This window comes from Carassius gibelio, chromosome A9, assembly GCF_023724105.1.
Source record: "Carassius gibelio isolate Cgi1373 ecotype wild population from Czech Republic chromosome A9, carGib1.2-hapl.c, whole genome shotgun sequence".
NCBI classification, from domain to species: domain Eukaryota; kingdom Metazoa; phylum Chordata; class Actinopteri; order Cypriniformes; family Cyprinidae; genus Carassius; species Carassius gibelio.
The window spans coordinates 15,608,004-15,622,669 of record NC_068379.1 but is presented as its reverse complement, the minus strand read 5'-3'; the positions used below and the strand labels follow the sequence as shown (position 1 = coordinate 15,622,669).

Here is a 14,666-nt window from a genome sequence, read left to right as displayed (position 1 = left end):
CTGCATTCAATTAGGCAAAATGGGAATGGTACAGGCAAGAGTGGAGAACTCTGCTTGAATCCAAGGGTCAGATCATGGCATGGTGACATGTACCAAGTAGTTCTATGGAAGTTTTGCCATGTCTGACTAATAAAGAAAAAGTATGGGAGATGCACTGACTACAATCTACACCATATGAACAACAATGATGTGAGGGTGCAGACCATGGCATATTCAAATCGAACATGTTATTGTTGAGAAAATAACTCTTCATCTAACACAGGAAGATCTAAACAATATGCCTGAAAGTGTCTGACAGTATTTAAGCCATGTTACTTATACCTGCTGAAAATCACACCAGTTATCTGTAAATGGCCACAATCCATGCACACAGAACATCTGAAATGTGTGTGTCACTGAACTGCACTGTCATTAATTCTAAAAGGCATTTCTGGCTCAAATAGAGCTTCTTGTATGAAATGACCAAATTTATGATTCCTCTTACGCAATCATCAAAAATGCAACTGAACTGGAATGAAAAACAAGTCATGCTCTGAAAAAAAAAACAACAACAACAACAACAACAACAACAAGAAAACATTATTTCCATTACTTATTTTGCAGCATTTCCCTGTCACTCTATTTCACTTCCTCAAGGAAAGTGAAAAAAAATATCTGTTGCTTTCACTTCCAGGATATTATATGTAGGTCAACAAGGGTCAAGTTTCAATCTGAGTGCAAATGTGTTCTGAACACTTTGGGAAACTGTAAGGTTTAATCTTTTGTCATTTTCTCTACATCCTCATTAAGATTGTGCCTACCATCAGTTCTCTTTTAGTTGTACGAGGCAACAGGATACAGCACCATGTGCTTAAATCCAAGAGGTATAAATAAAGATCTGAGCTGCTTGCCATAGACTTCACATCAAACGCTCAGGTTGCAGACAGAAGGACAGGATCAGCTGTTATGCATTTTAACAGTTAACTGTTCACAGGCAATATTTGATAAAATACTAACAGTGTCACCAATTTTGAGGTCAGCACACTTGCGGAGACCGGTCAGGGGCTGGCCATCTTGGCAGGTGGCGGTGAAGGCCAGATTGAGATCTTCAGGATGGTCCCACACGCTCAGCTCAACTTTCGACCTGATGTTCTACATTAAAGAAAAATCAAAACAAAATCATGCATGAAATTCAAAAGCCTCTAATATCACTAGTAACAATTTCAAAGGTAATGGAGAAAATGACATACTTGGTTTCTATAATGCTCTAGCACCAAAAAGTGAAACCACAAACATTCAATCATATTCTTGGACAGCATAATACCACTAAAAACAACACATCATATCCATGAAAGCATTCAAAGCCTTTGACATATTTTGGTGTAAACGGACAGTCAGGAGAGATAAGTAACTTGGGTCAATAAAAAAATAACTGGCTTTATAATTTGCATCTATCACCAGTTATAAACCGATTATTACATTTTTCATATCCCCACATCATCATTTGTTTTTGTTTTTTTCTTATGATGCAGCTTCCCATGCTAAAATGTGTTTGCAAGACTTCAAGACAAATTTCCAGTGGATCTACTCTACTGTACAAAAGTTTGGGGTCAGTAAGACACTATTTCTGTTGTACATTCATAAGAACAGCATTTATATGAAACATAAATATTTTGTAACATCATAAAAGTCTGTACTGTAATTTTTGACCAATTGAATGTGTCCTTGCTTAAGAAAAGTATTCTTTCTTCTTTCAAAAACTAACATAAAAGAATAATATATTCTAAACTTTGGAACGGTGTTATTCATGTGAACAACTTTTTAGGTTTAAGTTTATATAAAAATGCATGTGTAAAAGTTTCCTCAATTACAAAAAGAAAACATGTTCAGCCAAAGAACATCTTTAGAGTCCATTTCCTAGAAGACAGCAGTGCTCTTCCAAAACAGCAATACCAGACTACAAAGCTTGTTGTGAGAACCAAAGCAAACACATGGACAAGCCCATCAAATGTTCTGCACTGACAAAAACAGGAAATTTCTTATCTTATGTAATCATGTGACCACCCAGTGAAGACACAGCAAAAGAGCAAAGCTTTCCTAAAAATCACACTCAACAACAACATCTGTTTCTAATTCAATTCCTAACCATTTATTAGCTGAAAACAATGGGTAATTGGTTCAGTTGCCAATTAAACTGCAATCAATTTGCATTCTTTTTTTTAGTAGTCTACTGTTATAGAACAGTTGCCTGACCCTGAAGCGTGTTTACCATTCCCTGAAAATGAACAGTGCGTTCACAAGAGGCTGTCAATAAACATCACAGCTTCAACCTTGAACCTTACAATACACATCCTACATGAAGGGATCAGTTTTTTCTACAGTTTTTTTTCTTTTGTGTGCGCCCACAGGTACAAGATGGTAATAAGAACAACTTACATTGTATGCATTCACAATTAGCTGAATAATGTTTTTGGAGTCTTGGTCCAGAATTTCCACTGTAGTCCCAGGGATCAATGCTGTGAGATTCTACGGGTAAAAAGACATTGAGAACAAAACCAAACAAAACCAGCTCAACACTGATCAAAATAGCTCATGGTGAATGAAACATACCTTGTAAAGAACATAGTGTCTTTTGGTCACAGCAAAGATAAGGAAAATGTTGTTTTCAGCCAGTTTCTCTCCAAGTAGAGCGAGTGAAGGGTAGTCCTGTGGAGAGACAGCACATGTCCATATATCAGTAGGATACATTTATTCGCACTCTTTTTGTTGGGAAGTTTGCAAAAGGAAGTCAACGCTTTTCTGATTCCCCTCCATGGTTTCTATTACCCTTCCCACCCATTTCCTCTGTATTCAGCTACAGTTGTCCTCTGCTACTGAGCTGCTTGAGAATCCAAAGAGTTTGTGCCCAATCTCTTTAACGAATGACCAGTGATGTGATAATCACTAAGAGTGGCGTTTTCTTACAGAACAAGATGTATGCATAATGTATGCAAATATTAGATCTTAGTTCGCATTAGAAAGCATACACTGCTCCTGGTTGAGAATTCTCTCTCTCTCTCTCTCTCTCTCTCTTAAAACACTCAGCTGCTTTAGATGAAACCCAAACTGCACGAGACGAGCACAGCATTTGTTCTTGCACTTCGACAAAAATTTTTATTTTAACCAGTTCAAACCCTGTATAAATGTTCAAATAGACATTAACTGGTAAAAAAAGGGAAACAGTAAGTGCAAGAAACCTTACAACCAAATTATCCACAAATCCCTTTAAAGGTTTCTTAATACAGTTTAGAAAACCGAGAACTCCTGGGGTTTAAGCTTTTTAATCTCAAGCATTTATAGCTGACGGCAGTTAAAGACAAGCCAATTGGGCATTAAGTGCATTTCCAATAAAACAATCTAATCTCATCCAAACAGTCAATTCATTTACCCAGACGTGTCTCCACATAAACTTGAAGAACATTCGTTTGGTTCGGTTTATATCCATTTAAAAGGATAAAAGCTTTACCATCTTGTTTGCAGCACTATACTCGTTCTTGTCGTTCAGGTGACACTGTCCATCGTGAGGATACACTAGTCCACCGAGCCTGCCATCCAAAGCCAAGTGAGGGACGTCATCGGTGGCAAACACCAAGAGATGATAGGCCTCTTTCCTCCAGCCAATCTTCTCCTGCCACAATGAGAAGAAACGCTCACTTACGCCAGCATATCTCGTCATCTCTCTATACCATGTTCATTTTAATATTTCATAGTGTTTCTGTATGGTTGATAGATTGTCACATATGAATGTGTATTCACTTACGGAAATTATTAGAGGTTTCCAAATAAAACACATCTACGATCGCTTTTGAGAAATAGATTTGTTTAAAAATAAAAAGTCGTAGTAGTATAAATGAGCATATGAAATAGAACTTTAAAGCATTTTGGCAGCTCTTTTTTATTATTGTGCATACAGCTTTTATGGCCTCCTATTTATGAAGAGACTAAACGGAGTACATACATTTAAACTGGTGTCTCAACACAGAATTTTATTCACAATTGCATAAGTTTTACATACAAATATGCAATGTACAAAAGTCAGAGAACATGTTGACTAGCGTTTTAGATGGTTGAATAGTCTAAAATAGGATGTTCAAGCATTTCTGAACAACTGAGAAACCCATGGCAAATTCAACACACAAGACCTCAATAGTCACACGAACAGGAGCGAGCACTGATTAACACACACTGTACGGTGCATAAATGTCTCTTCCTCTCATGCATGCTGTGATCGTGCCTTTCATGCCAAAGCAAATATTTGTACAGTCTATGATGTCAATATTAGCATGTCTCTTTTAAAACTCAGACAGCAAGACACTCTCTCTCTTTTCATTAAAGCCTACTGGACAGGATTCCTGTCTCTACGGGGAGTTGAAGGAGTCAAAGAAGCTTAATGATGAAACAGCAAAGTGACCCGTCTTTACTGACTGCTTACCTTGCAAACTGCAGCCTGCAGAATGGCATCAAACCCCCCCTCTGGTGCGTCTCTGTTCCGCGACACCATCTGCTTCTGCACTTCTTCATTAAAACGGTCAACCTTGTCCGTAAGAGACAAGAGATGACGGAAACCAAACGTAGGGACACAGTTTGGAAACAACTTGTATCTGTGAGAGAAATTATAAAAACATTGAAAGAAGAAAGAGATGAAGAAACCAGAAGCTTAATCAGCAACACTGAAACGTCATTAATTAAAAGCACCATTTTACATCCAAATGGTATAACAGATTATGTATATAGCAGTGTTGTGTACTCGAGACTCGGACTCGGTCTTGGACTCGGTCTCGAGACCGTATTTTAATGGTCTCGGTCTTGTCATGGACTCGTGTGCATTTTGACTCGGTATTGACTCGGACTCGAACATATTAGGAATCGGACTTATGCCCGAGTCCACTCGAGTCCCAATCAAAATATTTCATGATTATTACTGTATTGTTAATGTTTATTTGAATTGATGTTAAATTGAAATTGATTGACACATCCAATGACTGGTGATTTTCTTTTGACGTGAGACGTTAAGCCAGCGACACACTGGATGTGTGGCGCAAGCGTCTCAGCTGCGTGGCGTGTCTGTTTTTAATTCGGCTCCCATGTTAACAGGTTAGATCTTGCAGACTGCCTGCGTGAGACGCGCGGAAAACCCGTGCATGCTAGAAATAGAACCGACGCATATTTTTAACGTGACACGCGTGCATGTTGGAAGCGTTTCCAGGCAAAATATACTAGGAAGATATGTCATTTTGTACACAAATACATATTAATTCATGACATTTTGATATTTGAAAGTCTATAGGTTGGCATAAATTCAGATATAAATGTAATTTAGAAAATAAATTAATAATGATCGATTTTCAAATATTGCACCTGTCAAACATACTCTATTTTGTCCTATCAGTAGGTGTGTAAAAAAAAAAAAAAAAGTTGATATTGTTGTCATGAAGACAAGAGCCTGGTTTTTCGGATGCCTCCCTCTATGTCACCTACAGCCGCAGCAGCGCGCCAAGCGCCGCGTGCAGGCATATTCTGGTGTGTAAAGACACAGAAAACGCGAAGCAGCCACCACGCTTCTGGCACGCAGCAGAGATGCCACGCAGCCAGTGTGTCACCGGCCTTAAGTTACCCTCCTGCCATCCGCCTGTAGTGATCCCGCTTTCCAGAAAGCCACAATGCTACATTATTTCTCTCAACTGTGTTATTTTTTACAAAGTAGGACAAAATGGTCACAGAAAAAAAAAAAAAAAATTGTTTAATTAAATTATATAGACTGACTGTCTCAACACTAAACATCTCCCCCCCAAAAAATGTCTGACAGAATGCATTGAACTTATATGGCATTTCATCCAGCTTTCTTCCCCTGGCACATACACACTTTTGGATGAAATTTTCCTGGACAGTCAGTCGGCTCTTGTGTGAATGCCTTCCGTAACTAAAAAAAACTTCGACTAGTGTGTATTTTACCCTTAAAACGCACCATCCAGGGAAATTAGCATTAGACTATCCGATGCTGTTACAGAAAGTGATAAAATGGTAACTGTTGTCAGTCTCCGCTTCCTCTGCACCAGTAGAGAGAGTTTTTAGTCTGGGTGGATTGATCATGAGACCACATCATGCTTGGTTGGGTAGCAGGATGGTCTCCTCACTTATTTTTTTGAAAAGTAGTTGTAATACTACAGTTGCCCATCTGTAATCTTCACAACATCTAAAGTGAACATAATCCAAGCCATTGTAAGGATATTAGCAGTCATTAGTTAAGCTTCAAGGTTAAAAGTTATGTAAAAGCTGTTACAGTTGAACATTTACAGGTATAGTGGTACAGTTATGTTACTTGTACTAGAAGTGTTATGTAGAATTACAATATAGAGTCATACAGTAATGTTACTTGTACTAGAAAGGTTATATGGATGTGTATAGTGGTACAACGATGTTATGTGAAAATGAGCACTTAATATTGACAAGTAACAATTCATAATACTAATAAAATTAACTTTACACCACATACTATGTGGCCCTTTTACCCTTTATTGTTTCCACCTAACATTTTACATACTCTTGAAGATTTCTTTAGGTCTTGTCTCAGACCCAATCTCTCTGGTCTCGGTCTTGACTCGGACTCGACCCTTTCTGAACTCGGTCTTGACTCGGACTCGACCCTCTCTGGACTCGATCTGGACTCGGACTCGAATGAGCTGGTCTCGACTACAACACTGGTATATAGTATCACAGATCAAATGTTTTAATTAGTTGAATTACTCTATGAAATATTGTAAAAAAAATATTAAATATAATGTATAGTAGTAAATAGTTCTTTTTGAAAGGGTAGTGTGACGTGTATTCCTTGCAGGATAAGGTATATACCTTGTCCCTATGATATCTGTTGTGGTACAGTGAGCATTTATGAGGACTGAAAGCATAACCTACATGGTCACTGATGCATGATGGGCAGGGGCTGCATGGTGTAATAGCTTCTCTGGGCCATGTGCAGTACTGGCTTTGCAAACTCAATCTGCTCTGTCACACTTTCCAAAAGTTCTACCACTATTCTGCATTGGATCAGAACGATATCCACCAGTGAAAGCAGGACAAAATGCCTTACTGTTTCTCTTAACTAAATTAAGGATTTATTTTAAAGTGTGAATTAAGACTGCGGTAAGACTTAACAAGTGCAGAACTGTGACATGTCAAGTGCTTTTGGATTTCCAATGATGCACTTTCCCCACAAGACACGGCTATGCCAAAGCAGGGCTATTTTCAGTAACACAAGGGAAAGAAATTATGACACATACACTTCACCAAGTGAGAAAGTACTGTGTCCAAAAAGTTCTCACTAACAAGTAGCTGTTCTCTTCATTGCATTACAAAGGGCATTAAAGGGCAAAAGGCATGAGAGACTTTTTGCATTTGAATTTAGATCCCAAATCTATTTACAGCTCATCTGAGAGGTCTCTTTCTTACCCATTGCATGGGTTGTCTTGGTACTTGGGGGCTGTGTAGGAGAAGGGTGAGATGTTCTTATCCACAAAGGAGCCAAAGCCAAGGCGGAAGTTACTTGTAAGCTTCCTCATTTCCTCAGCCAGCTTGGTGCCCAGGTTGCGGATTGTGTCCAGATCGTCCTTCATGGAAAGCGAGAGGTCCATCAGGTAGTACAAATCAACAGGGTAGTCTTGCACAGGACGCACTTGTACCTCAAAAGAGGTCTGGTCACCTGAAGGATGTAAGAGTAATTATGCTAACACGCAATTTCAAGGTATCTACAAATGTTTTTTTTTTTGTTTTGTTTTTTTTATCTATCAGCAGAAGCATACCAGGCCTTAAGCTGAGAGAGATCTTCTGTGGGTATATCTGGATGACATCATACTGGGTCACCCCAGAACCTTTGGAGCTCAGAGGTTTGCTCTGCAACAGAGAGCTGTCACTCCTGGGATTTTCTATAAAAGGTGCATCGCATCCTCTTTTCAGTAAGTTCTGGCTAAAATCACATCGTGAGTTGAGAGTTCTGACCTGTCCAAAGTCCTGAATCAGAAAAAAAAAAGTTCACTGTTGTAAGTAATGTGAGGAAACCATTAAATAAATTAGCAAACCCACAAATGAGATGAGGTACAGCTCTAATGCTCTTAGCAATCGGTCAACAGTCAGAAGCACTGCATTATGCAAGTGTATTAAAATTAGAAATAAATCAGCGGCCTGTCTACCTTACTAGACAGTATTTTAATAAGTCTATGATGGTTAAAAATACTGTCTAGGTAGGCGGCTCAGTAGGTTTTGTGACAGTAAGAACTCAAACATGAACTGTCATTACAACAGATTCTCGCATTATTGTGCACGCGCCTACCTCTTGCGCGCACCAGGCGCAGCTCGGGTGAATGAGGAGACATTCTTCACAAGATGTGGCGCTGCCGCTCATGCAAACATTGAGACCTTAAAATACATCAATCAATAAATAAATAAACGATCGATTGCAGGTCAAATCGGTATTAAGAAAATATGCATTTAACACTTTTATTTAAAGACCCTTACAACTGAGGAATACTACGACACAAGTGATTCATGCTAAAAAGAAACGATAGAATTGAAATGTTTAGAAAAATAAAAACTATGGCAAACTGTCCTCCACGTATTATCATGGCAGTAAAATAAATACGTAAATGAAATACTAAATAAACTGATGCAATCACTTACTACAGAAATTAGGGAACATTTATTTTAAGTTTATTAAATGTAGGACTTGTTTTCACAAAATCCACAACATTTATTTCATGTATTCACATTTACTAATTTATAATGTATTAAATCTATTTGCGTTGTTATATGGCATTTTGATGACAGATGTGATTTCACTAAACACTTACCTCTGACGCTGTGAATAAATATATCCAAGACTATGTAAACTAGAAGAACCGGGCGACGCGTAAATGGGCAAGTTTTCCACATTATTCCTTACAAAATGAAAAGCCCGTTTAACGTCAACTGGGAGTTTTGTCCAACTGTATTAAAAGGTTATATTATAAATGTCCGTTTTTTATACAGTGAGTGACTGAGATCTTCTTTGCGTCCATCCTCTCCATATCACAGCGGCGCACACATGACTGAAGTTAGTGTCCAGTCCAGATAACTGCTCTGTAAACACATGAGTGAGATCCGAGGCGATACTGCTACTCCACATTCGAAGCTGAGTGTTACTGTCGCACACTGTCTGAGGTCCACTGCAGTAGTTACTTAAATATACACTGTATCCATACTGAGTTTAAAATCAGTCGCAAGAACTTTTCGTAAACAGATTGTTTAATTCACCATCCGGTAGTTTTCAGCGTGGAAGTTCAACAGACGACTGCGGACCGCGTCCCTCACAGTACTTTAAACTCCGCCCATGGGAGAAGAGACTGGACATTCTTTTCCAGTTTTCACAATAAGCCACGCCCCCTACGCTGGGATTGGCTGGTAGTCGACTTCAAACCATGCACTGATTGGACAGTAAACAGGTCATTCAAATATCTTTACCAATCAAATAAAAATAGCAATCAGGTGAAGGGCGGGGCTAGTAAACAGAATACGAGGGGAAACAAATAACGCCGACTAGGACGAAGCAATTTAAAAGGAACTTTAACCCTTTAATTAATTGACTATAGTAACCAATGCAGGTGTTTTGTAATGGACTGAGCAATCACATTTTGCTCTGAAATGTGAATCAATATCTCACATTAAACTTTCAAATTACACGAGAAAAAAATATTTAGTTGCATGCTGTTTCTTCTTAAAGTTGTAAAATTAGATTTAAAGCATTTTATAAATGTGTTTGATATGTCAGTAGTACATTAAACATCTAAATCCTTTAAGATCTGCACTGGAAATTTAATCCAGCACGGTCAGCAGACACGTGACCACCACTAATTACATCCCCACCTGTTTCACAGAAAGAACTGCTGAAAACCTAGGTATTGACATCAAATATACACACACACACACACACAATTTTTGTTCTGGTTTCACCGGACCTGACAGGAGTGATAAAAAGGTCCCTCTACCTCTGACAATTTTTACAACTACAAAAGACCATTGTCAGATTGCTTGAAATGATCCAAAATTTGAACATCTGAATTGAGGAGCTCTACATGGTGCCTGGGCTTGCACTCATCATATCATTATAGGAAACACAGGAAACTGTTTTATTCAGGAAACACATTTATGCACTTATAACTGACAATAGCAGAGATGAAAATCTGAAAAACCTGAAATGAGTTCAAAAATTACTCCAGTTCCAGGAGAAGGAAATGCTCTGAATAAAGAATTACAATGAAATGGCTGTACATAACATAAAAAGTAGTTGCAAAAATTGAAGTGACAACTGAAATCCAGTCAAACTGGTCAGGGAACTATTTGCAAGGCATTTACCACTGCTTAAAGCAGCACAAACTCAAACACATGATGGGGTAGAGGCCTGTGTGAGAAGCTCAGAAGTCATATCCACTATAGATCTCAACTGAATCCCACTGAGGCCGCGGGCAAGTCGCAGATATCGGTTAACCTATCCACACTACCACGGTGCCAAGTCAAAAACATAATGACATCTTAAGGGTTTGTAATAGAAAAAAAAGAATGTCTGATATTAGCAATAATTTAAACTAATTGATTAAAAAAATATACAATTTTAAATATATTAATAATAGTAATACATTAGTTACTATAATTATATTTGTCAGTAGTATAACATATATTAGTCATTTTTAGTCAATTGCATTTCAATCCTCAAAACAAACAGATTTTGGACATAAGCTTTCTAAAAAGCCTGTCACTTCATACTCACTCCATGTGATGAACTGTAGGTTACACCCTTAGTTCCGGTCCACCCCCTGCAGTTTCAGCTTTATGGGTTTATGAGCTGCTGTGGGACAGAGCACTGATCAGTTTAGGATCAGCTGAACCAGGCCCACAGAGTGCTGGCTGCTGCCTTGGCACCACTGGCGCTCTTGAGATAGACAATGGCTGCCCTCTGAAAGCACAGTCAAGATTGCAGTTCATTAATGATAATCTCTAATTATGTTTTAAAACCTGGAACTACTGCATTCAGAATTACTACACGATCTATCAATATTAATATATAAATGCTAAATGATTTAATACATGCTACTGCTGCCAGTTTAACAACTGACCATCACACTCTGGGTGTGGAGCTGTAAACTCGTGATTGTTGTTACAGATACAATCAGATTAGGCTAAATGAGTAATCATACCAGTTCAGCAAGAAATGTACACGTTTTGCGGCTGGAAACTTTTTTAGACCATGTTTATTTACAACCTGATACTTAACTTTAAAGGTTTGACTTTTACTGAGATTCTGATAATTAGTGTGTCTATGGAAAGTAAAATGCAATAAATATCATTTCACTTGAAAACTCCAAAAACCTAAAGCGATGGTGTTGATTATCCAGTGTTTAATCTCAGCATTTGGGCATACATTAGATCAATTTAGCATGTTTAAGAATATGCTTACCTTATACTGTTGCTGAAAGTGTAGATGGAGACTTTTGATGCATTGTAGCTACTTCTCAAACTAAAGCAGCAATTCACGCTAGAGAAAACAGAACATTTAGTGGTGGCTGCTGCCCCCTAGAGGTCATAAGAACAACATGAGGGTGAGTAAATGACCGTTTCCATTTTTGGTGAACACTTTAACACTTTCAGCACATTACCTTGTCTTTCTGCTCTTCAGCTGTTTCAACTCATTTGTTGTCTCTTTTAGCTTTATGAATTCCTAAGAGTGAATGGTAAGCAAGTACACAGCTCATTTAAAAAACAAACAAACACCTACTCCAACAGTCCCATTTAGGAAATGAATATAATCCCTCAGCAAGGACATCTAAATCAGACATGCAGACTTCAGTAATGTTGTTCTTTTCAGACATGGCTATTTGCGTGTGTAGTGTATGTATCTTTTTCATGGATGACAGCTAGCAAGTCCATGTCATTGGTAACATTTTTCATTTGGAAAATCTGAACAACCTCTGTTGGAGTTCTCACATTGATCTCCTCAATCTGTTGCTCATATACTGAGTCATGCTTCTTTCTCAGGTCTCCTTGTTGGTCTCCTGACTCATTATCCAGCTCAAAAGAATTGCTTAAGCAAGAGAAACAATCAACAGAGTTTGCAACAGTGGTTCATCTGATATTTCTGAACTTCCTTTGGTGGCCATGACTGGATCTTTGTAGTCTGCCTCTGTACTCCGGGTGCTTTGCTCCATGCGGTGGTCTAAGCTGGTTTTACTGGAAGTGTGTTCTGAAATCGATCCCTGATCCAGATTGTGGTAATCTGCTTCTTCTATTTGTATATAAGATTGGTCTTGGTAATTTTGGGTATAGTCATTCCTCTGAACCTAACTCTGCATATCCAACTCCATATTGAGGGAGAAGCTCACCTGGGCTGCTTCGTCCTTAAAGTATTTGGTGTCCTTCCTGTTCTCTACTTCCTCCCACAGCTGAGACAAGCACTGGGCATGGGGACATATCCTTTACTGTATGAAGAAGGATGTGCAGCAGGGCCTCTGTAATCATAGCTCTGTGAGCATCTAGTTTTCTGAGTATTAAGGGTGGTCTGCATGCAACCTACACTGATGTCATTTTAGGCAGTTAAGACATTCTCACCTGACACATCTGAATTCACTGAAATCTCAATTTGAAAGCCACAACATCTGCACTTCTTGGAACCAAATAGATAACTGGTCCCATGATTTTGACAGTGGGATGCACCATAAAACAATGGGCACCTTGAACTTTAAAACACACATTCACATAGATACATATGCATACATATATATGTACAATGAACAACAGTCAATGCATAGTCCCGAGCCTTCATTTTCTAAATATATCTAAATATTACTCGAAAATTGTGCTGCTCATTTTCACTCTTTTTGCATTTACATTACCTTCGTCATCATTTATCACTCACTTTAAATTGATCTTAACACTGTTAATTGTAATGTTTTGAGCAAATCTCAAAAGATGATCATACTGTACATCATAATGTTGTGATGCCCAAAATCACTTGCAACATTTAAAATGACTGAAATTAATCTTTAAGGACAGATTGTTAATTTATTTTGACCAAATACAGAACTTTAATACTGGACATTATTGGCTTTCAGCCAAAACAGGAAAATAATCATAGCCTTATCAATATTAAGCAAATTTTTTAAGTTAAAATAAAGCAGAAATAGTGACAGATCTTTTCTTCCATACTGAGACATACATCTGAGTGAAATGGATTATCAACAAAGACAAAAAATGTAGGTTGATTGAAATTTTTTTTTTTTTGTTAGCAGTGAGTTTAATGAGACTTAATGATTTGAGAAGCCAACGGATATATGTTTTACTAGTTATGACATTTTCATAAAAATGACCAGGCCAACCAAAATAATTAATGAATTTTCATTTCATGCCGACTTTAATTTCAAAATAAATATATTTATTTATATGATGATATTTATTGTATAATCAGCTTTCACTGTGGATGAAGCGGAGTTCAGTCCCGGGTCGTCACAAGGTTGCTGCAAGCTCCTTCTACAGTCCGCCGGCCGCACCGTTCTCAAGCTGGCCTCCGCTCACTCCAGCCCGCTGTGTGTGACGCTGTGTTTCGTTTGGCTGTCCAAAAGAAGACACAACTAGAAACTTTTCAGACTGATGAGCTTTGTAAAATTCGACTGTTTCAGAAAGGCAGGTCTTAGAGGAGAAACAAAAATGTACAGTATGTGGAAAATAATGTGTTTTTTAACCTTAAGCCACATGAACACATTTCATTACAGCAAATATACATGCTGTATATTAGCTTCTGGGCCAAATCCTGACTGATTGCAATCCATTCTTGCCTTATTAACTCTTGGAGTTGATCACAATTTGTTCTTCTGCTTGTCCACTGGCCTTTTGAGGACTGACCACAGGTTGTCTATGGGATTGAGATCCGGGGAGTTACCTGGCCACGGATACAAAATTTCAGTGTAATTATCTTCAAGCCACTTCTTTATCACTCTTGCTTTGTGCCATGTTGCTCCATTATGCTGTAAAATGCACGGATCATTACCAAACTGCTTATGGATTGTTGCAAGAATGATTTTGATATCATTCTTTATTCGTGGCAATGTTTTGGTGGCAGAATTATGATAGAGCCCACTCCCTTGGTTGAAAAGCAACCCCACACATGGATGGTCTCAGGATGCTTCACTGGTGGCACAACACAGAATGGTAGCGTTCACCTTTTCTTCTCAGAACAATCGATTTTCCAGATGTCCCAAGCAGTCTGAACTTTGCATCAGTCTTCTGCTGTCTTATCCTTGTACTTCCTGAAGAATTTCAGTCTGTCCGTTTCTTGAAGAGAACTGGCTACTTTGCTGTCCTTCTTGACACCAGGCCGTTGTCTTAAACTCTTGGCCTCATTGTGTGTACAGATGCTCTCACATCAACCTGCTGCAGTCCCTGAGCAAGATCTGCACTGCTGGAGACACGATTCCAGCTGACTCCTCAGGAAGAGACGGTCCTGGCGCTTGCTGGACGCTCTGGAACATCCTGAAGACTTCTTCACTGCAGTCAAACCACTCTCCTTTAAGTTCTTGATGATCTTGGTTCTTTCAGGTGCAATAATCTTTGTAAAAATTTCCTTGCATGTGAGG

General features: G+C 38.5%; 1 protein-coding gene across 3 annotated transcripts in view; it reads right to left on the bottom strand.

Annotated features, from left to right (window-relative positions):
* The window catches only part of LOC128019734 (integrin beta-5-like), a 30,033-nt gene extending 20,658 nt beyond the window's left edge, over positions 1 to 9,375 (bottom strand). Inside the window, exons 1-10 of one of the 3 annotated variants that reach the window (XM_052605911.1) lie at positions 9,033 to 9,083; positions 8,859 to 8,946; positions 8,342 to 8,427; positions 7,815 to 8,022; positions 7,465 to 7,714; positions 4,451 to 4,619; positions 3,485 to 3,646; positions 2,590 to 2,685; positions 2,416 to 2,505; positions 997 to 1,131 (exon numbers count right to left, since the gene is read on the bottom strand). In XM_052605911.1, the coding sequence (XP_052461871.1) occupies positions 997 to 1,131; positions 2,416 to 2,505; positions 2,590 to 2,685; positions 3,485 to 3,646; positions 4,451 to 4,619; positions 7,465 to 7,714; positions 7,815 to 8,022; positions 8,342 to 8,427; positions 8,859 to 8,946; positions 9,033 to 9,074 (1,326 nt within the window). In that variant the 5' untranslated portion in view covers positions 9,075 to 9,083. Of the gene's footprint in view, positions 1 to 996; positions 1,132 to 2,415; positions 2,506 to 2,589; positions 2,686 to 3,484; positions 3,647 to 4,450; positions 4,620 to 7,464; positions 7,715 to 7,814; positions 8,023 to 8,341; positions 8,428 to 8,858 lie in introns of all 3 variants that reach the window. The other 2 variants (XM_052605909.1, XM_052605910.1) reach the window with 2 other exon arrangements.
* Between the last annotated feature and the right edge of the window lie 5,291 nt (positions 9,376 to 14,666).